Source organism: Wyeomyia smithii, chromosome 3 (genome assembly GCF_029784165.1).
Source record: "Wyeomyia smithii strain HCP4-BCI-WySm-NY-G18 chromosome 3, ASM2978416v1, whole genome shotgun sequence".
Classification (NCBI taxonomy): domain Eukaryota; kingdom Metazoa; phylum Arthropoda; class Insecta; order Diptera; family Culicidae; genus Wyeomyia; species Wyeomyia smithii.
The window spans coordinates 221,760,622-221,784,447 of NC_073696.1; the positions used below are offsets into that span (position 1 = coordinate 221,760,622).

The 23,826-nt window shown below is 36.4% G+C and overlaps 1 protein-coding gene and 1 long non-coding RNA gene across 2 annotated transcripts in view; one reads left to right on the forward strand and one right to left on the reverse strand.

The window, feature by feature from the left end:
* The window catches only part of LOC129731291 (putative uncharacterized protein DDB_G0291608), a 52,023-nt gene that overhangs the window by 20,686 nt on the left and 7,511 nt on the right, over window positions 1–23,826 (reverse strand). The window contains exon 2 of the mRNA XM_055691155.1: window positions 39–366. Within this exon, the coding sequence (XP_055547130.1) occupies window positions 39–366 (328 nt within the window). The remainder of the gene's footprint in view (window positions 1–38; window positions 367–23,826) is intronic.
* LOC129731292 (uncharacterized) lies at window positions 635–1,252 on the forward strand. Its single transcript, XR_008728993.1, has 2 exons — window positions 635–921; window positions 990–1,252. It is a non-coding gene; the product is annotated as an uncharacterized LOC129731292 (long non-coding RNA).

Genomic DNA, 23,826 nt, shown 5'->3' on the forward strand with positions numbered 1-23,826 from the left:
CAGTAAGTCGTGAAAAAAATACTTGTGCTGTACATTACCTTTGGCGTATACTATCCCAGGTCCGGAAGGAAGTGGTGTAACATAGTTGATCGCTCCACCAGGATGATGTTCGATTTGTAGCGAGTAATGATTGTTGTTTTGCGATGATGACGCTGTTGGTGAATGATAGGATAGCTGTTGTTGTTGTTGCGGTTGTAGTTGTTGTTGTTGAGGTTGCAACGCTTCTTTCTTGAAAGCCAAATGCCGCTCGGTTTTAAGATTGTCTCGTTCGATGTCTTCTAAGTCAGTAGGTCGATTCGGAGGGGTATCTGGTTCCGTCGAAACTTGTGATAGGACGCACGCCCATATCACAAAACCGAGGAGAAACTGCGAAGAAAAAATGTAAAATTAATTCTCAAAATGTCTTCCAACGTAAAAATTACAATTGCATGCAACAAATCAAAACAGTTCAGAAAAACCGTTTCAAAAATTATCACAATTGCCTACCGCTAGGCGTTTACAACACTGAGGCTGTATGCGATAGTATTGCGAAGACAACCTGTTCATCAACCAAGCGAACTCGCAGTCGCGATGAACTAAGCCACTGACGTGTTTGATTGAGTGGCACGCGCTCCACCACCCATTATCAGTTGTTTGTGGCTGCTGCAGGCAACCTGTGCATAAACACTCCGATCAAATCGTTTACCAACGCGGTTGAAACAGTTTTACGTTGGGTAGGTATATTACGCTAGAACCGGTCAGATTAGACCCGATCGTTGGACTGCCTGGCGGCAGCCTGAAAAGAAAGTCACAGCGAAATTAAACCACGCACTGAGATGAGGTAATACATATCGCATGGGTATAAATGAGATAATTTTTCCTCGGCCTGGAGAGCGAGCGCTTCGAGCCGTGGCATGGGAAGGGAAGTGAAACTGGAACTTGGTCGGTTGCATTTTTTTTTTTTCGTAGAAGCCAGCGTATTGCTGACTATGCTTTTTGTTATGCTTCAGGTGACTCTCGAGGAGGAAATGAAGCTGTCAATTCCGATCGAAGAAGTGGGACTTGCTGTGCGTAAACCGCTGCGTCGCCTTTTGCTGAAAGCGACTTAGAGACGGGATGATGTTATGTTTACGCGGAAGTCGATAAATAAAGTAGAGCAAAGCGTCTAGAGATGAAGCAGCTGTTTTTATACATTGTGTGTTTTATTGATCCGGTCGATTCTGGCAATGATTGTATAACAACTCATAGAAAAGTAGCAACATCTACTATTGAATTTATTTGCGAAGTTTTTCTGACCTAATAAGCCCACATACCTTTAAAATATAGTTTGACAAAGAAACGTCTTAGTTTGCTGAATTTTGTTTAGGCTATAACCTGAATAACCTGCCAATGTCAAAATTGGCATGAGAGTAATATGATTTCATATTTTAATATTAATCCTATGTCCCAAATAATAACCAATGATCGGCATCGGACTGGGTAGAGTTGGGAAAATTCGGGTTGAAGTTCGAATACAACTGCGGATGAATTTGAAAAAAAATCTCATACATGAAATCGTCGGCTCATACTATTCAAGGTAGCACTCTCTTACAATAATGTATAATTTTTATTCTGTGTTTTGTTTAATATAATGAGTTAAATTTTGTCAATTGTACCTAAATATCAGATTATTTTCAGGAAAAGTGTAATGCTGAAGCTGTAAATATATAAAATACCGAGTACCCAAGTAGTTGTTTTTCAATTCACACGGCCGAAAAGTCTATGAATACTAAACTATAAGGTATCTAATTATTTTTATATAAAAAAAATCAGACTATTGTAAATGTTAGTGGTAGCTAGCGAACAACGCATGTGGGCTCATGGGAAACTGATGTTAAACAAAGTTTAATTCATGCTCGAACATTGATAGCAATTCGTTCCAAGGAAACTATTCTAGATGAGAAATTGCGCCAAGAACCATGTAGGTCCTTCGTTATTGCATTTTCCACACCATCATCGAAGCCATAAAAACATATCCAGGGGGAACCCACTACCAATCACTTCAGCATTATTATTGCCCGTAAAACAATCCTCTCGTAAACACACGATTGCACAACCGAACAAAAGCCGCCAGACAGGGGCCGCAAAAAATGTACACACTACACGTACCCTGGGCTACACCTTTTCCGATGTTGAACCGGTTCACCCGGTGCTGATCCGAGAGCCGGAATGGGCACATCCACTCGCGCAGCAAAACAAAAACAACACCAACCGACGAGGTTTTATCGATAAAAAAGAGAGAAAGAAAAAAAAACTAAGACGAAGATCCCGGTCACTTTTGGTTCGATCGCAATAAGGGCTTCCCTACTAGTGCAATCGACTTTCCGACGTTGGCCTTAAGCTTTATCGTACGGTTTAGCGCCTTGGGCACAGGCTCATGATCGGGCTTCCCACCCTAAGGGGCGATTAAATGGAGATAATAAAAGTGCATTTCAGTTCCGTAAGTGAAAGTGATTCGAGTTTGATCTTGAATTCTTTCGAAGCATATCGCTGGCCATTTGAAGACTACCTAGCCGATCGGGTTGGCCCGTATCGCAGCCATCGCCAAGATGAAATAACACTGCACTGGAGGCCTTAATGGGCGGTCGGTTATCCGCATTTTACATGCACTCCGTAATTTTACCTAAGCGATTACGGTTGACGCGAACCGGTCACACACTGTCACTAACACTGCCCATCACGGTTGATGTCGTTCCGGACTTGGGTTTGAGTGCAACTTATCTGGTATGTCATAATCGGTGTGTTTGGTTCATACTTAAGTGTCGTCTCGCAACGGAGTTCCTGTACACGTCGTCAATCGCTCATTTTTGAGGTGTTAAGGCCGGGCCCGAATGTGGTCTCGTTCCACTATTGGATTTGGAAAAATATTTTTTTGCAAAGCAACGTTTAATGTGGATTTTAATAATTGAGAAATAAGGTCCGCCTATGAGACCGTATACAGAGTATTTTAGACTTACTAATTCTTCAAATTTCTTTTGGTTTTTTTGTATACCAGGGTAATTTAATACAATAATATAATTCAACGATTTATTAGAAATCTCATTAAAATTTCAACAATCAGAGAACTCGTGTCATTCACGTATTCACGTACCTACTTATCTGTTAGTTCAATGATATATGTATATATTTCTGCATGATCTCCGTCGAGCACGGTCAGGTTCAACAACCAATTGTTGCACAGCTTGGTTCAAAATCTTGGAACAACATCCTATCGGTAGCCAGATCTCGGGTCTCTTACAACAACAGCACAGTTAGCATACCACGCTGCTCTCTATCTCTCTCGTTGGCCACCTTTCTCCGAACAATGCGATCCGACCTGGAGATTGGCTCGATCGGGTGGCTGTGGTGGATAATTTTTTGAATGTGACACAGTTAAGTTGCCTTTCGTCACCAGGCGCGACCGACCGACCGGGTGGGCCCACGTTGCACTGACTCCAAACGCGAAAGAAGGAGCGAATAAAGGAAAAGGCAAATGAGTCGGGTTTTTGGGAGCAATTGTCGTCGACAGTCTACTGTGTAGCCAACAGAGTTGCTACCACTTTGGTCGAATTCTTCATCCGTACCTTTTTTTTGTGGGCATGAATCCGGTGGTTATGTAAAAGGGAAATTTTTAAGGTTCGTGTTAAATCAGCGCGAAATTGAAAGTTGATGAAAGGTTGCTGTCGCCGAAAAATGTGAACAGCCTTGAGAAGTAACGGATATAGAATTGTGAATGTTGTAATGGGAGAAATTGTAATTTTGCACAGCCTGCTGTGCGAGAAAATTGCTTCGGTCCTGAGATCGGTCTTCTTATGTTAGATAAAAGCATCCAAGGCCGCCAGCTGAGCCAGTAGAAAGTAAATGTTTGGAACAGTTTTGAAAAACGTTTTCATCAACTCATTAAATTATAAATCATGATCTCATTCTGACGGCATTTTCAAAATACCGATGATGGAATGCAATTCCAATTCGCTGAACCGGGTAATAATGTCCGTTTTTGAAGTAGAATACTTCTCTCAGGAAGTTCGGCTACATAGGGATGTGAAATGAAAATCTAAAACCGAAAAAAGTGAAAAATATGTCCAATTTCAAATGCCAAAAAATCGGTTAGTATCCGATGGACTTCCTTCGTTCTTGCAGCAATAGATTGGAAAATCTTCTAAGATTCTTCTCAAAATAAGATAATTGTAATTTTATTATTCAAACTGTTGTACTATTGAAAATAGTCAAGCCTTGTCAAAACGAAAAATTCGACCTCTGATTGGTCGTTATACGATTGCTTCCCAAGCACGGTCGACAGAATCATATACCTTGCAATTGAAAACATGCTATTTGGCCTATATAAGAGCCTGTTTCAGCCGAAGCCGCTCATAATAGTTCTAGACAGCGACAACAGCAGTCGTCCTTCCTTAGCAGCAGCACTAGCCCTGTGGTTGGTCACCACGTCTCAGGAGCAGCGCGGTTTTTCTCAGCGTGTGTCGCCAGACTGCCATTATTCCCCCCGTGATGGGGCAGCATGAAGATTGCCATCAGGAAATTCAATTTTGAACATCAAAATGCCTTTTTCAAGGCAAATAAACAAGTCATTGAAAGTTAATAATTTTTGACAACGCAAGCAAGCATTCTGTGTTGGATCCTAGCAATTTAAATCTGACGCACCCGTCGAATTTACTGAATGTGAAATAGCTTCCACAGTGCATGTTGTCCGTGTATCTTAATTCCCCCACTGTTAGAGCAGCTCAAAGGTTGCGATCAGCAACCGATTTTGAACCGCAAAATGCCTTTTTCAACCAAATAAACAAATATTTGAAGGCTATTAATTTTTTGGCATAAACACAAGCAGACATTCTGTGCGGGATGCAATCAAATTCTGTTGTAGTTGTCTAAACTGCCCTGTTAGAACGCGTTTACAAAGACAGTTAGGCCTCTGCCATGGTGAACGCGGACACGCGCGATGGGGCGAGAAACTTGCCGTAGGTAAATAAACAACTCTCTTTACGGCTGTTCGGCATTCTGGATTTTGGCAATCAAAACTTCTGCTGGCTGTCTGATTTTCAGTGTAAAAACAGCCTTCAACTTTGTTGTCAGAGTGCCTGACTACGATTTGGTAATATTTTTTGAGTTAAATGTTTACAAAATTTTACAATATTCCTCTTTCTCCCATTCAATAAAACAAGTAATACGATGCCTTCGTCATACGCAAGTTCACCATAACTCCCGCTATCGGCGTAACACAGAGATGCAATCAGCGTCATATCCGATTTCTCGTTCTGAGCTTTAACCAAAAGTTAATTATCTTAATTTGAATTCACATGTACATATACTCTGACTGTTGGAACTTGTTTGCGCCGTAAAGAGTTTGTTCTTTTCCTGTTCAGTGAGGTCGTATTTATATGTGCAAACTGAAATTGAGTAGTACTTCAACTTCATTTGCACAGAATTTTCAATACTGCCAATGAGCGGTCAACATTTATTTGCTAGGAAGAATGACTGATACGCAAGCAGCCGGGTTATCTTTCTTGTAAAAGTATTCTACTTCAATCTTGCGGTCGTGGCTTTGCACGCAACCCTCCTGTGATTTTTTCATCATTATATTATGATTGTTTTGCATCCAAAAAATGACTTGTGTGGGGTTGCCAGATTTTACATATTAATAACATGCATTCACCGCACACAAAGCTTGATCTTGCGTGAAGTTAGTCATCTTCGAATACACACAACACAACCCGGAGAACAGGATCTGCACAGAGTCTCATGATCTTTTGTAGGGTTGATTGGGTAAAGTATTCCTACTGACCGCCATCCCGGTATTCAGATATGTCAGACAAATCACACACGAATCACGACTTGCCTGTATTATCACTGTTTCAGCATGTATACCATCAAACAGAGTACTTTCTTTCTTGCTTGCTGAATAAAGCAACATTGTTTTAGTTCTTGAGTCATTGCCAATTTTGTAAAAAACGCACTTCAAACGCATTAAATTATACGTTTATGAACACAAGTATCTCTATGAATTATATAAAGTTTAGTATAGAGAATTATAAGCACGAGAACAAGATAAAATATTTTATATATGTTTGATATTTTTGAGTTTCAGTGCCCTCCTCAATATTTACAAATGATCATTACTCTCGTCCTTTGTTCGCACAGTTATAGTTGATCGACTAATGAGCCTATGAAGATCGGAATTAATTTTTCTGCTCAATAAATCACTTAAAAGTCATTCATTCAACTCATGAACCTGTCGTGATGGGATTAAAGTTATTGCAACAGTTGGAAATTGATCGAATTATACTTCTTTTTCCGTTTTCTCCGAGAGCAGAACAGCTTAGATGTTTGGCAGAGCACTTCGCTGGGCAATAGTGAAACCGGATAAAAGTTTATTGAAATTCTCGTCATTGCGGGTTGACAACTGTAGCACGGTGTCAAAATTTCGATTATTATCGAATTTTCAGGTACCTCTGATTTTTTTTCGCAAAAATGTTGCCAACTGGATAAGAATAAAGGATCGGGAAGTTAAAAAATATTTCATCGGCGATTTTTTGAAAAACTTGGACTTAATTTTTTTTAGCGCAAATCTACAAAAAAAATCCCTCTAACTTCACTAATGTCAGTCTTATTAACATAGTCAGCAACCAGTGCATTTGAGGGTAGTGCAGTGTCATTTAATTTCAAAAATTTAACAATTAAGTCAGTCATTTTACCACAGACAAACAGACGTACCACTTCATACAAAATTCTGAAAAACTGTGGTTCCGATTATTTTGTGCGACACGGACTGGACATATTCCGCAAATGATAAACTTTCAGCCTTTTTGCAGTTTCTGGCAGCTCGGCACGCGACTGTCTACTGAGTTCAAAGGTAAAAGGGCTGATGTGCACCTCCGCTGCGGCGGGAATATTTTGCGTAATTGAAACTCATTTGAATTGACCGTTATTTTGATCCATGAATATAAATTTCAAAGTACCTCTGTTTGTCTGTGATTTAACCATAGGAAATCACAGCAACCAATGCATTTGAGGATAGTGCAATGTCACTTCATTTCGAAAATTTTACGAATAAACCATGAAGCTAGACCACGAGAAGTGTAGAAATTTGGTTTGCGCCTTGTGCTTCAAAAAAACTAAATCTACGAAGAGAATAGGCGAGCAGTGGAAGAAAATGCTCTTTTCTCACTTTCTGCCTATGTATAACGAAAATGATAAAAAGTATCCTAGAGTTTTGTGCGGAAGTTGTTATCTTAGGGTGTACTGAAAGTCCAAAGTTAAGTCGAATGTGATCTAATTATTGTCAAATTACTTATTGCTGACGCATCTTTTCGAACAAGGTCTGAAGCATCGAGATATGCACGTCCACGACTCCAATGAAGATACTTAAATATAAATAACTTTGAATTTTTCAGAGGAAAATTGTTTTTTAATGAATTTATTTACCTAAACCGACAAAGATTGAACATTAAGGAAATTTTCTCTACGAAAGTATAAAGACAAACTGGTTTGCTGGACTCCCGTACGTTTTTCCTGCATCCCACAAACATTGTTACATCTTGATTTTTTTTTGCGCTGAACGTCTTTTAAATAAATAAATTCAATTTCTCAAAAAAATCACCGATGAAATATTTTTTAACTTTCCGATCCTTGATTCTTATCCAGTCAGAAACAGCACAAAATAATCGGAACCACATTTTTTTAGAATTTTGTATGGAGTGATACGTCTGTTTGTCTGTGGTAAAATGACTGACCTAATTGTTAATTTTTTGAAATTAAATAACACTGCACTACCCTCAAATGCACTGGTTGCTGACAGTGCGTCTCGAACTGTCCTACAGGTCAGACGTTTTTTCGGTTGCTTGTGGACTGGTCTTTGACTGCCTATAGCTTCAAAGTTTGTGTTTTGTCAGTGTGTCTTTTCAAGACTACCTGAAAGTTATTTCCCATCAGTCTTTCTCAAGACTACCTACTTTTGAATTTAACATTTGTTTTAACTTTTTTCGTACCACCTGAAATGGCTGGACGGAAAAAGAAACCTCGCATCGCTGCGGGGAGGAAAAGAGAGGCATCTCTTTCTGACACTTCGAGTGTCTGTAGTGACAATCCTTTTGATATTTTGCCTGAGCAAGAAGCTGGTGAAATGGAAGTTGTTAATAATGAAACAATACAAAATATAAAATTTTTAAAAAAGGAGAAAGTTCCACCTATTGTGGTAACTATTTCTTCTGAATTTAATATATTCAAAAAGGAACTTTCAACGTTTGTTTCTGACGTTAAAGTTACCTATCAAATTGGCCGTAGAGGTGAATGCCGCTTATTAGCCGACTCAGTAAAGGGTCGTGATCGTCTTGTCCAGTATTTAACTGACAAGATGTACAAATTTTTTACATATGACACCAAGAACGCCAAGCCGTTCAAGGTTGTCTTGAAAGGTCTCACCAACGATCAAACCGTTGATGAGATCAAACTTACTTTAACAGAATTACTTGGCATAGCCCCTACCCAAGTAATTCTAATGAAACAAAAATCACGAGGCGAAAACAGTCAGAGAACTGGAATTTCCCTTGTTAATTATTTAATTCATTTTAACCGCAATGAGGTTAACAACTTAAAATTTTTTGAAAAAGCACATGCTTTGTATAATGTGCGTGTAAAGTGGGAAATTTATAGGAAGTATGGCGGAGGTGAAAAGCATATCACCCAATGCCGTACTTGCCAACGTTATGGCCATGGTTCCAAATTCTGTAACATGGACCAAAAATGTCTTAATTGTGGAGACTCTTCTCACAAAAAGGACACATGTCCTGTGAAAGAGAGTAAAAATTTTCGCTGTGCGAATTGTAACGGCAACCATATGTCAAATTTTTATCAATGCCCAGTCCGGTTAGCAATTGTTAAGGCAAGGCAAGGTAAACAAAATTCAATTTCTCAATTAAAACCAACTTCAAAACAAAATTCTCCAAGCGTACCAGTGACGCATAGTTTACCTACTCCTTTGCATACCCGTTTAACTTATGCACAGGTTACAGGTAGTTCGAACATTATACCGCCTAGTGTTGGTAGTTCGAAAATGACCGTTAATATGGGTAAGCAAGACACGCTAGAAAATAATTGTACACCTATCACTCCAGCTAATATTGCTACCGAAAATATTTTTTCTAATGTCAACTGCCTGGGGCCTATTACGGCAGGTAAACTTTCTTTTTTGCAACAGGCAATGTTCGATCTTATGAACGCCATGTTGCAGGCAAAATCAATGTTTGAAGCCATTCAAATAGGCACAAATTTTACTATTAAAATTGTTTCTAATTTAAAATTTAGCAATGATTTTAAATAAAACAATTAAAATATTAAATTGGAATGCTCGCTCAATGAAGGCCAATGAGAATGAGCTTTTTAATTTTTTAACAGTAAATAATGTGCATATTGCAATTATTACTGAAACATTTTTGAAACCTAACATAAAATTAAAATATGATCCCAATTACGTGGTTCATAGATATGATAGGATTCAGGGTTCCGGCGGTGGAGTTGCAATTGTTATTCATCGCCGAATCAAACATCGTGCTCTTCCCCATCTTGAGACGAAAGTTATTGAAACTTTGGGAATTGAAGTTCAAACTGAACTTGGGATTTTATTTATTGCCGCAGCATATTTACCATTTCAATGCACACGCGAGCTCAAAAATTATTTTAAAGGTGATTTACAAAAACTCACCAGAAATCGTTCGAAATTTTTCATAATCGGCGATTTTAACGCTAAACATCGTTCATGGAATAATTCTCAAAGTAATTCCAATGGAAAAATTTTATTCAATGATTGTTCTTCAGGATACTATTCTATTTTGTCTCCGAATAGTCCTACATGCTTTTCTTCTGTAAGAAACCCTTCAACAATTGATTTGGTGCTAACAGATCAAAGTCATGTGTGTAGTGATTTGATCACACATGCTGACTTTGATTCTGACCATCTTCCAATAACTTTTTCTTTATCACATGAATCAGTTTTAAACCCTATGAGCTCTGTTTTTAATTATAACAAGGCTAATTGGGAAAGATACAAAACTCATATTGAGAGAAATTTCAATAATGAGCTTGATTTGCAAAACGAAGTGAATATTGATTCCGCTTTGGAAGCATTAAAATGTGCAATTGTTGATGCCAGGAATTATTCTGTTCCAAAGGCTCAAGTGAAATTTGATTCATCAATAATTGACGAAAATCTTCAACTTCTAATTCGTTTGAAAAATGTCCGCAGACGTCAATATCAACGTTCTCGTGACCCTGTTTTCAAAACTATTTATAAAGATTTACAAAAAGAGATTAAACATAGATTTACTCTTCTGAGAAATCAAAATTTTGAGACTAAAGTTGAAAAATTGAAACCATATTCAAAACCATTTTGGAAGCTGTCGAAGATTCTTAAGAAACCTTCAAAGCCTATTCCAGTTTTAAAAGATGGTGAACGTTTTCTTGTATCCAATGAACAAAAGGCTCAAAGACTTGCTCAGCAGTTTGAGAGTGTTCATAACTCAAATTTGAATTTTGTGAGTCCAATTGAAAATGAAGTCACACGTCAATTTGATTTAATTTCTTCCCAGAATTTTTTACCTGCAGAAATAATTGAAACTAACTTGAATGAGATTAAATCAATTATTAAAAATTTCAAAAATATGAAAGCACCTGGTGACGATGGAATCTTTAATATACTAATCAAACATCTCCCTGAGAGCACAATGGAATTTTTAGTGAAAATTTTCAATTGCTGCTTCAAAATTGCATATTTTCCCAAATTATGGAAAAATGCAAAAATTACTCCAATTTTAAAGCCGGATAAGAATCCAGCTGAAGTTTCAAGTTACCGACCAATCAGTTTGCTTTCTTCAATAAGTAAACTGTTTGAGAGAATTATTCTTAACAGAATGATGTCACACATCAACGAAAATTCAATTTTTGCAAATGAACAGTTTGGATTTCGCCATGGGCATTCCACAACTCATCAATTGCTCAGAGTTACTAATATGATACGAGCTAACAAATCTGAAGGTTATTCCACTGGAGCTGCTCTTTTAGACATAGAAAAAGCATTCGACAGTGTTTGGCATAAAGGTTTGATTGCGAAATTGCAAACTTTTAATTTTCCGATTTTCCTAATCAAAATTATAAAAAATTATCTTACTGATCGAACTCTGCAGGTTGTCTATCAGAATTCAAAATCTGATAGATTTCCTGTCAGAGCAGGTGTACCTCAAGGTTCAGTCTTGGGGCCAGTCCTGTACAACATATTCACTTCAGATCTTCCTGATTTGCCTCCAGGATGCACAAAGTCATTGTTCTGCGATGACACAAGCATTTCCGTAAAAGGAAAAAGCCTTCGTGTCATATGCAGTCGATTGCAGAAAAGTTTAGATATTTTTTCTTCCTACTTGCAAAAGTGGAAAATCTCTCCCAATGCTTCTAAAACTCAAATGATAATTTTTCCGCATAAGCCTAGGGCGTCTTTCCTCAAGCCAAACAATAATCACGTTGTCAAGATGAATGGGGTTATTTTAAGTTGGTCCGACAAGGTTAAGTACTTGGGACTAATTTATGATAAAAAACTTATTTTCAAAGAGCACATTGAGAGTATACAAGCCAAGTGCATCAAATATACGAGATGTTTATATCCACTCATTAACAGGAATTCTAAACTTTGTTTAAAGAACAAACTTTTGATTTACAAACAAATTTTTAGACCAGCAATGCTTTATGCTGTACCGATCTGGTCAAGTTGCTGTTCAACAAGGAAGAAAACGCTCCAAAGGATTCAGAATAAAATTCTGAAAATGATTTTGAAGCGTCCTCCTTGGTTTGGTACACTCGAATTACATAGACTTACTGGTGTTGAACCATTAGAAGCTATGTCAAATAAAATTATTAACAATTTTCGACAAAAATCGTTGCAATCCTCAATTGCTACGATAAGCTCTCTTTATAGCCAATAAGTTAGCAATTAAGTTAGTTGTAAGTTTACTTCCCCTTTTCTGACAAGTAGGTTTAAATCCCTACGAATGATAAGTCCTTATTGCGAAAGCAAACAAATCCTAACAATTAAAATTTCAAATTTCTAACAGTGTTGAGAAGTCACCATTTGTGATTGGACACACATACTCATTATTTACTAATATTTATCATAAATACTTAAGCTACTAACAAATCCCCCCTTAATAATAACTGGTTGCTGACTATGTTAATAAGACTGACATTAGTGAAGTTAGAGGGAGTTTTTTTTTGTAGATTTGCGCTGAAAAAATTAAAATCCAAGTTTTTCAAAAAATCACCGATGAAATATTTTTTAACTTCCCGATCCTTTATTCTAATCCAGTTGGCAACATTTTTGCGAAAAAAATCAGAGGTACATGAAAATTCGACAATAATCGAAATTTTGACACCGTGTGTAGATGACGCGGGATTATTTTCGTTTTATTATAATTTCCAGCACCGTTTTACGCCAATCCCAAAACTTCTGCAGCAAGATATTCCTTCACAGCCGCCAGATCGACAGGTACTCCAGCACCAACGCGCATAATTTCCATTACGCAGCAGACGTGCGAATTAAAGCCCAGCATTAGATGAACGGGACTTTGTCTATGCCTTGACTTTGCCTTCTTTTCTTAAAAGATTTTTTCTCAGCTTTCCCATGGTGTCAAATTTCAAATCAATGGTTGAAAACTAGCTCAAAAACTGTGGTCCCCGTGGTTCTATGGTTAGCGATGTCGGTCGGCTAGCTAGTTCGATTCCTGATCAGGTACATGATCTTTTCGAGCTGGAAATTTTCTCGACTCAGCACTAGGGCACGTTGTATCGTTGTACTTATCCTTACTTACTTTACGTTACTTTGTTGGCTAACGGACCGTTCAGCGGTCTAGGGCCGAAAGAATTAGAGATGTCGTACTTATCCTACAACATGCAAAATATGCCAAAAACAATATTGATAACGAATTCTCTCAACTAATCTAGTTGATCGAGACTGCTATTAGCCCTCCAGGCTACCGTGCGATATTGTTTGCTCAAAAACACGTTTCTCTGATAAAATCTGAGATGGCGGACTATTTTTTCGACTTTAAATGAAAGCTCTTCTTTGAAACGACGTGCTGGTTATAGGGGGTAAATGACGAATGAAAAAGAAATAGATGATTAAAACAACCTTTTCTAAAAACCGTTTGACCATGTGGAGCCCGAAGTGTCCATCAATATCAACTAACCAAAGTGGTTTTCTAATTTTTCAACTATTTTTAATCATTTAGATACAAGAATATTCTTTTTCAAATACCCCGTGTAACCAGTGCACAATGGTCTAAACTCGTAAAATCGTGATCGTTTTAGATTCGACTGTGAAATAATGATTGTATTTACTAAGGCTGTGCGAGATTTCGAATGATTTCGTATAATTTCGCAAAACTCGAAATTTCCCGAAATTTCGCGAAATTGCCGAAAAATTTCGTTGAATTTCGCTAAATTCCGCCTAAAATTTCGCGAAATTAATCTTCCAATTTCGACGATTACGAAATTTCGCGAAGTTTCGGACCAAATTTCCGATGCAGATTATTACATTATTTTGGTTTGTGCTCATTGCGACTATGAAGTAAATTGAATATATCTCAACAGATATCTGGTATACTAAGTCAGACATAGGAGAATAAACTCTTAGCCGGTAATTTTTGTTTCTAAAGACAAAACCGTAACATCATGCGGGAGGTATTTTTTATTCACGCAGAGCATAAAATTCATGTCATCACTGAAGTCATATTCGAGGAATATGAAGCCGTCCAAATGCGCTACAAGGTATCTAGTAATTTGTTTGTAGGAATAAATTTTACGCATCTTTTACGTACATCAAAATGTGGTTATATTTGCAGCGCACAAGATTAAAGAGGTCACTTTTTGTCTTTCGTTTAGGAGGGCATAGCATTTTCTGTCAAAACTAAAACTCTGAAGCTCTATCTTACAGGCCAAATGTTCTATGCTACTCGACTTGTGAAAATTTTTAAGGGCTTTTTCGGATTTCTCTGTGTTAGAGGACTGTCGCACACCGTAGTGTATTTAAATGTGTTATTTCAAATAGTTCATTGCTATCACTAGGCTGACCAGATATCATGCCTTATAGTGTGCAGACAGAGTGATCGATGTGTCAAGCAGAAAAAGTTGTAATTGCCTGAGTTTTTAGTATTGTTTCAAAACACTCTGACTTCAAAGTCAGCATAGGTTTCAAAATTGCCAGGTACCTTATCAAAAATGTTTTAAACGTGTAACCAAAAAAGTATACTTTCTTAATGAATGAATAAAAAGTACATGGTTCGCTCTCGTTGAACACATAACTGAGAAATGTTACTCTCGTTTTAGGGGACACAAAATTTTACAATGTCAAAAACAAGTTCAGATTATAGCATAAAAGTGATTCTGACTTTGCACTTGACAAATATACAAGGTAGAAGAAAAGAAAGGTTAGAAAAAACGAGAAATTAGAGAACGAGGATGATTACGAACAACTTAGTTGAGTAAAGAGAAAACTATTTGTTTATTGCATTACAACATTCCATTCTAACTGTTGATTGGTTGAAAGAAAAATAATTTTTGGTTTGTTTCAAAGGGGCCGTCCCAAACCACGTAGCCATATATAGGGAGACGGGGGGAGGGGGGGTTATCAAAAGACCACGAAAAATCACGTGGGGGGTGTGGGGTTAACGAATAGACCACGTAGTCTTTTTTCTGACATATAATTTATTATTGCCACTCAGTCAAGACGAACAACAATAAACAATATCGCACGCTAGCCTGGGGGCTAATGCGGTCTCGATCAACTAGATTAGTTGAGAGAATTCGTTATCGATATTGTTTTCGGCACATTTTGCATGTTGTAGGATAAGTACAACGATACACCGTGCCCCAGTGCTGAGTCGAGAATATTTCCAGCTCGAAAAGTTCCTCGACCTGATCGGGAATCGAACCCGATATCACAACCGTGTGGGAGAGCTAGCCGACCGACATCGCTAACCACAGAACCATGGGGACCACATAAGACGAAGCTTTCGCAATTTTTTAATTAATAAATTTATTTGACACGACTTAATAATTAATAAGTGTCACGGAAAGTTTGAGAGTTGTCAGCAATTAACTGTAATCAAATTTTTGAAACATATTTCAAATTTATCCGAACGAAAAAAATTTTTTTTTTGATTTAAACAGGCTTTGTCTTATATGGCATTTGCTACTTTAGAATAATAGTTCTATTTTGCAATGCGTCGGGATTTATGACATTTTTCCTGGAAGTATATTTCAATACTCAACGACCGGTAAAAAAAAAATATATAAGACCTCGATGTTCGTGAACTGAAGGAAGAGAGAAAGATGTTTATATATTGTTCGACATTCCAAAACTTTGTAATTTATTAAAAAAAACTAAGCTAAGATCAAACTGCTTAAACAAATTTCATTTATTTTGATACTCAACAACAAACTAAAAATCATTTTGAATATACTCAACAGAATAGCGTATTTTAAATTACTTTCAGGTAAGGAAATTGTTATATTTGTTAAAGACAATGAAATATTATTAAAAATTAAACAACCATTATCTATTTGTTATATTGGTTTTGATAAAATGATATTACTGAAAATTCTATTTACAATTTGCGCAATAACTAATAATCCGTTTTCTTAAACCTTCATTTTTTTATAAATTTTTCATACTTTATTGTACATGGGTCATTCCATGTCAAGTGATCAGGCAAATGCAACGACCCTCTCCGATTCGCTTCAAAATGAATAAAATGACTTGTTTTAGGTCGAAACTGAAAAATCTAGAGTTTTGGGTTAATTGCGAGGCCCTCCGATTTTGTATTTTTTGACAAAAAATCATTTTCCTTGTTTTAGAAAAACATCATATCTCAGAGGTCGTAAGAGCTACAGACAATATTAGATACTCTTTTTAAAGGTTATTAAATTTACAATCGAATGGCATCATCAGATTTTGCAAACAATGTTGCCAATATTGATATTTTCACGTTTTAAAACTAAAACTTCGTTTATCTCAAAACACCCCCAATTTTTTTTAAATCTGATGTCACTAATGTGTTCAGCGAAAAATTTTACATAATAATCACCTATCCACAAAATGCAATATGCGCCGTTGTGGAGATATTCAACTTTTAAGATAACGAGTTCGTTAAATTCACACAAAAAAAGTAACCAAATGTTGAAACGCACTCGAAACAAAAGCACTATTTCACATCTCAAGTGTGGGTTTCTCATGGCCTTTTTGATGGTTTATTCCTGTGTTTTCATAACGTGGTTGCTGTCAAAACATACGCAAGTTGATTTGAGTTTTCACGGCAGTGAAAAAAATGGTGTGTTCAATAGGTTGGAGTTTAAAAAGTAAGTGTACAGCTGAAAATCACAATCGATCGCACTTAACATCACGAAAATGGATTTTGTTCAAAGTTTGGTGTTCAACGTTTGCAAACTATATGCGGAAGGCACGAAAAACAGTTTGGCCAATATTTTGCAGCTAGACAGAAACAATGCTGCAATCCGCTGAATTGCCATGGCGGTGCTCGTAAGAAAAATTTAATAATCATTTCGTCAAGTTTTCATGACAGGTTTCATGAAAACAATCAGGAAATAGTAGAAGGTCGAAAGACATGCATCCAATGTGATGCAGCACTGAGAGCGGAGGTTGTAAGGATTAATTCGCAAGATAGAATGATGGATCAGGAAACAGGTGTAGCAATCGATGAAAATAGTATACCTTAGCACAAGTATTGTTACAAGCATTATAGTTAACAGTCATTATTTCCTTGTTATAGATACTGGTGTGTTGGATCATTTAGCTGAAGAATTGGAAACTCCGCATGAGCGGAGTAAAAGGATTTTTCACACTATATTCTTTACAACATGAAAATGTTGGAAATGAAGTGATTAGCTCACTTCTGCGATGTCATTATTGTTTTGTTTTATTTGAAATTGTTTTGAACCTGTTTTAATCGTTTACTTGTATAGTAAAGACACAGCTGGTTTGCCTCAACATGGTTTTGCAAACTCTTGGTCAATCACCCGTTAGTGAGTCGAAGGTCAAACGATCGAATAAATACAGTGGAGAAAAACTGCTAGAGGCATCAAAACCTTAGAAAAAATCTTTTGAGGCTATTTCTAGTCAGCAAAATGAAGGTCTAGAAAGTGCTGGAGAGGAAATGGTTCGGCAATTCAAAGAAAAATTTATGTCCGATTAACCCAATACTCTGGATTTTTCAGTTTCGACCTAGAACAAGTCATTTTAGTCAATTTGAAGCGAATCGGAGAGGGTCGTTGCATTTGCCTGATCACTTGACATGGAATGACCCACATATATTTGCAGAATAAGATCACAAAACAAAAGACCACGAAAGAACACGGGGGAGTAGGAGGGTATAAAAGGGATCAAAATATGACCACGTAGTTTAGGAATGGTCCCAAATGAATTTTTTTTTGGTGTCGCCGAAACTCACAGGGCATATTTTTTTAGGACAAAATTATTTTCTACAACCTTACCAGAGACACTAGTTACGCCAGTCAAACAAACCGATTTAGCTGAAAAATTAATTTAATCTCCAATTGGGCACTCTGTGGGTAGTTAAAATATTTTTATAATCGAAACAGTTGGTTTGATTGGCATAGTGCCTTTGGGAAAGTTGTAGATAAAAATAATAACCTTTAAAAAGAGTATCTAATATTGTCTGTAGCTCTTACGACCTCTGAGATATGATGTTTTTCTAAAACAAGGAAAATGATTTTTTGTCAAAAAATACAAAATCGGAGGGCCTCGCAATTAACCCAAAACTCTAGATTTTTCAGTTTCGACCTAAAACAAGTCATTTTATTCATTTTGAAGCGAATCGGAGAGGGTCGTTGCATTTGCCTGATCACTTGACATGGAATGACCCACATATATTTGCAGAATAAGATCACAAAACAAAAGACCACGAAAGAACACGGGGGAGTAGGAGGGTATAAAAGGGATCAAAATATGACCACGTAGTTTAGGAATGGTCCCAAATGAATTTTTTTTTGGTGTCGCCGAAACTCACAGGGCATATTTTTTTAGGACAAAATTATTTTCTACAACCTTACCAGAGACACTAGTTACGCCAGTCAAACAAACCGATTTAGCTGAAAAAATAATTTAATCTCCAATTGGGCACTCTGTGGGTAATTTAAATATTTTTATAATCGAAACAGTTGGTTTGATTGGCATAGTGCCTTTGGGAAAGTTGTAGATAAAAATATTGTTTCTCCAAAAATAAACATGTTGTAAAATTTTTTTTTTTTGAAAAAATTTAACTTTTTTTTATTGAAGACATCGCTTCGGTATTTTTTTTTTGTAATTTTTATACAAAAAACATAAGATTTTTGAAAATAAGCTTTTTTATATTAATTTTAATGTTTCTTTTACAATAAAAAAATGAAATTTTTGATTTTTTTTTATCGGAAAGATAAAATTACTATCTAAAACTTTTCTAGAGACGTCACACTGATCAAAAAACTTTTGGCTCTGAAAATATTTATGATCACAATAATCCTCCCAAAATAGCATTTTAAATAGCTTCTCAGCCTATAGAAACGTTTATGCAAAGTTTAAGCCAAATCTAAAATGACAAAAAATATTGAAACTTGGACATTTTTTGTGGAACTGCTCAGTTAAAAAGTAATTTTAAGTTATATTGAAAATGTGCAAACATATTGAAAACTTCAAAGTTTACAGAATAGTTAACTTAAATTTTGTTTTCCTCGAATTGATAAAGATGTCACTTAGTCTAGTCTGACTAAACGGTGTTAAAAAAAAATTCAATAACACTGGTCGACAAAAGCGAAAAAAAAGTTGCCCTAAAGCTCAAAATGGTTGCCCCCCAAAGGTTCTACAGCTTTATAACCATTCCTGTGAATTTTACTGCTTTTAGAGAATGCAGAAAAGCATCAGAAGGCCGCCGAGGAATTGCTTATCGGATTCGTCGCTTTTACGTTTGCATAGGGAAAAACTCTTTGGAAAAGTTATCTTTGCTAGGGACACCAAAACTCACAGGAATGGTTGAAAACCTACCTACCATCTCTCATGTTTTCCAGTGCGCGCTCTAGGACAAAACTTGGATTTTGAATGATGAAAGTGCTATGAAACAAGGATTACTATTTTAAACATAGTTGCATTCAAACCAAAAGAATCAGTTCAGAAGTTTATTAAATTATTATTTACAAAGACATTTCGAGTTTGACCTTTAAATCATTTGTATCTATCGCGTTACTATTACCTGCAATATTATCTGTATAAATGAATGCATCAAGATTTTAGTTTTTAACATTTTTGATTTTCTCGTCTTTGTCGGTTTATCGATATCTGAATACCTACGTTACTCTTCGCCGACCAGGTAAGCACCTTGCGATCAGCTACTGAAGGGTACTTCGTTAGCGTACGCTCCAACGTTTCAAATCATTCTAATGGTATGTTTCAGAAACATTTATTTTATTTTTCGAAATTTCGCGAAATTTAGAGACCAATTTCGTTTCGTCTCGAGAACTCGAAATCCACCTTGATTTCGTTTCGACTAATTTGGCGAAACCGAAATTAGGGGTTAATTTCGTTTCGTTTCGTTTCGACACCAGAAAAGCCAGTTTCGCACACCCCTAGTATTTACCCAGTGTTTTCAGCAAGTTTATTCCATGAAACAAGACCTTTTTTGACGTTTTCGGTTTTATGATCAATTCCCTTAACAGTTAAATCAAAAAATATTTTTCTCTGATTTTCAAAATACCATAATACCTACATTCTTCAGTAAAATTGTAAAAAAACCTATAAGAAAAAGAGTTGCTGAACACTGCAATCTTCTATCTGTAGTAACTGTGATATGACAAAATAGAGTTTTTCGAGTAACACGCCTCAAAATTAGTTTTTTGTTCATAACTTTTTCTGTAATCGTCGAAACAATTCAAAATGCTCTAAGATTTTATTCATTTTGCGAAACCTCGCAACTTTGTAGAATATAATGCCTTGGTTTTTTTTTTCATTTGTTTACAAGATATTTCTAGTTTTTCGATGAAAATAGCTAGTTTTTCGATGAAAAATTTCTCGGAAGGTTGCAAATCAGGCTATAGGCATTTGAAAGATTGTCGAAAGAACAGCGTTACTCATAAGAAATTAACAGTTTCTAGTTGTATCCAACCGAACACTGAATGAAAAAAAGCTTCTATCTTAATTGCCAGATTTAACAATTATGTGGTACAACAGCTTGAAGTCCTATCAAGTCCTGCATAAAAATATCGCATTGTAATTACAAGCGTATGTGCAATGTAAATGTTTCAGCTGCAATTCCGGTAGTTTTCTCAGCTTAACTTTAATAAGCGTAGCATTATTTATAAACCAGAGCAAAGATTTTCAACTGATACTTTATATTTTTTAGATTTGGTAGAATATGATTCGAAATAATTCTTCAGCAATTCTTTTTTTTATAGATTTTTCTACAACTTTGATGAAGAAAGCAATCTGGTATTTTGAAAATTAGAAAATAATAATTTTTATACCTAACTTTTAGGGGGATTGATAAAAAACCAAAAATGTCAAAAGAAAGACCTTGTTTTATGTAATAAACATGCTGAAGACACTGGGTACATAAAATCAATATTTCACAGTCAAATCTAGAACGATCACGATTTTTCGAGTTAAGACCAGTTCAGTGCGAATTTCAGCGAGAATATCCCACGAAATACACTATCTAGAAAATAATTATAACATCTCTCCTGCCAAATACTAACCAAAATCAGCTTAGCGTAGTTCTGACTGTACATATCGATGGTTACTACTCCGTGATGAATCCGAGCCACTCGTATGCACAATGAATCAAACGAAAGAACGACTGGGAGTGGTAATTCCTTCTCACTGTGCATCATTCCATGACCATAGACCAATAACAACGCCTTACACAGTAATGTGGAGATATCGTCGGTTTCGTGCAAAACCAGCACAATTCAATTTTTTGCATTTTGAAATTTTTATATTAAACAATACCAAATACGGTTAAGCTTTTCACAAGTTCTCTAGTTTGTTATCGTCCTATTAAAACTAGTTTGAGCATCACCCTACAATTTTATTAGAATTTTTGATGATTCTCCTTCTTTGTCTTCATTTTGAGCCATCATTTTTACCGTAAGTAAACACTTGACTCCCTTGAGAATTTCATCTACTCTCTATGTTTTGAAAGTATCTTACAGCTTGTGTATGTATAAAATTTGTGTTTGCTTTAAAAGTTGAATTATAAACGCTGACATTTCTATACATTTTCATTGCCAACACCCGAAAAATAGTTATTGGTGCGACATTTTTCGATGCCACGATGTTAAGGACTTTTATTTTTGAATTATTTATTTTTCTATTTTGTTCAGACTTGCTATATTACCTATTCCAGTGTAGGTATAAATTTTTTTTGTGAGAACAAAATTATCAAGGAGTTCGTTTGTGCTAATTACAACGTTTGACTCCATAAATAAAGGTTGTTGATGACTCCACGAGATCAAGTGTCTGCAACTCGATAAATAATCAACTACATAAATATCGTAGAATGCATCCAGCAGATTAAACGAAAAAATCCTTCTTGAGAGTTTTAGTGTAATGGTATCAATCAACAAAATAAACGAAGCAGAATCAAACGAAAAGCTCATCTTCTGTTCAGTGGTTGAGAGAGGCTAATCAAAAAATTCATAAAAAATATTCAACTTATGTTACAATGGGAAATGCTCCCCCCCAAAAAAAAAAGCTGCACCATGGAATCGATCATAAAAACGGAGCAATTATAAGGCCGCGATTTGTTTACCGCCGCTTGATGAACTCTTTTTCCGCAAGGTGCTTATTACACACATCGTCTGCTACACATAATCGGTCTGCTAGTTTTGCTGGTTTGATCAATGAGCGGGAGCGACCCCGTGAGACCCACTCGATGCTCCAGCACTTGTGATTTAGATGTATAGCCCCTTCAACATGGTCGTAAAACAACCTTCAAGCCGCAGCAGCTTTAGGTGGGGTTCAAATACCTCCGACTGCTAGAGTAGGTGTCGCTTTTAATGGTACCCTCAGCGGCGAGCGATGGTTGCACGTTCAACAATCACTTTTACGCTCACTTAACCACGTGTATAATTTCACTATCGCAGGAGGAGAGGTCGATCGTTCGAGTGGACACTGCACGGTGCCACGGTGCGATGCCTAAACTGAAGTGCTTGTTTTGTGATGCCGGGCGAGGTTTTTGTTTGATTTTTGTGGAAGTAAGAAATTAGTGTACCGTCGGATGATGGTGACTTAATTTCTTTCGTGGTGACTTTGATACCAGGGATGGAGAACGCCTGTCAACCAGACAAAATTCATGTTGAATATTTCAACAATTTCCAACAGATCAAATAATCGTTCATAGACGGTATCTAATCGTTATGATATTGCAGCTTAACACAAAAACAAATCGCTATAGGTACTGTCTTGATCGATTTTGCCCGCCACTAACAGCGGAAGTGCCGGTGGTAGTGGGGAAATAATAATCATGTTAAATATCGACCGGATACTGTAGTATCTTTTTTGTTATATTCTCTGTCACACGGTTGATCTAGTTCGCAGTTTTGTGGTTGAATGTCATTTCCACTTTTTTCATTTAAATTTTTGCTTTAATCCAGATTATTTATGTTTCCTCCCTTTGATTGGAAATCTCTTGGTGCAAAAAGGTACCAATGAAAATTGAAAGTTAAGTTTTAGTGGTATAAATAGTCACTACTCGCTATCTCAATAACTCGGGGCGGTTATTGCCATAAAGTTGCAAAATGCTTAATTTGTGTCCCTCTTGTTTGTTAATCGATGCATTTATTTGAAACGGCTCATAAATCTTGCATTTTTATGGAGCATCATCGTCATCAGTAATGTCACGTCCTGCTGTATTTCATTAGTTCAATACTGTACCTCGTTTTCGATAATTGAAAACAATGATTAATGTTATAGTTTTATAATTATTGTTTTATGTTTCCTAGGATTAAATACCGAATCGCAATGAAAATATTGATTAACTAACTACTAATATTGATATTAGTACTCCTCGAAGTGAGATGGAATTTGATTTTTTTGAAAAATCCTGTTCGAAATGTGTTATTTGCTGTCTAGTATGTTGAAGCTCAATATCAGTATTACCACAAATGCTAAAAAAATCACAGATGCAGCGGAAATATGTTGGGAAACAAAATTTCCGAATAATAAATAAGTTTTGGAATCATCATTCTGTGCAATGTTACATACATGCAAAAGCTCGAGTCTAAATTAAATATAGTATTCTTCCAATTCGCACAAGAAAAACAGCCCAAAGTGACCAAATACCACCCAATATGAGTATCTCCGCAGCCAGAATGTTGCAAGAAGCTAAAAATTGACCTCAGACACCATTTAAAATTGTAAGATGGTAACTTCTGGTTTCTGGAAAACAGTTAAAAATGGCCGATTTCCGTCTAACATGAGTATCTCCGGATCTAGAGAAATCGACCAAAGACCCCATTTTGGATTCTAGGTTGGCGACTTCCGGTTCCTGGGAAACAGCCGAAAATGATCGAATAACACCCAATATGGGTGTTTCTTCAACTAGAATGACGCTCAGAGGCCAGAAATGATCTTAAATACCATTTTAAAATCCAAGATGGCGACTTCCGATTTGTGAAAAACAGTCTAAAATAACCAAATACCATCCAATATGAATATCTCTGGAACCAGAATGATGCAATGAGCTAACAATTGACCTCAAGCATCATTTTGAATCG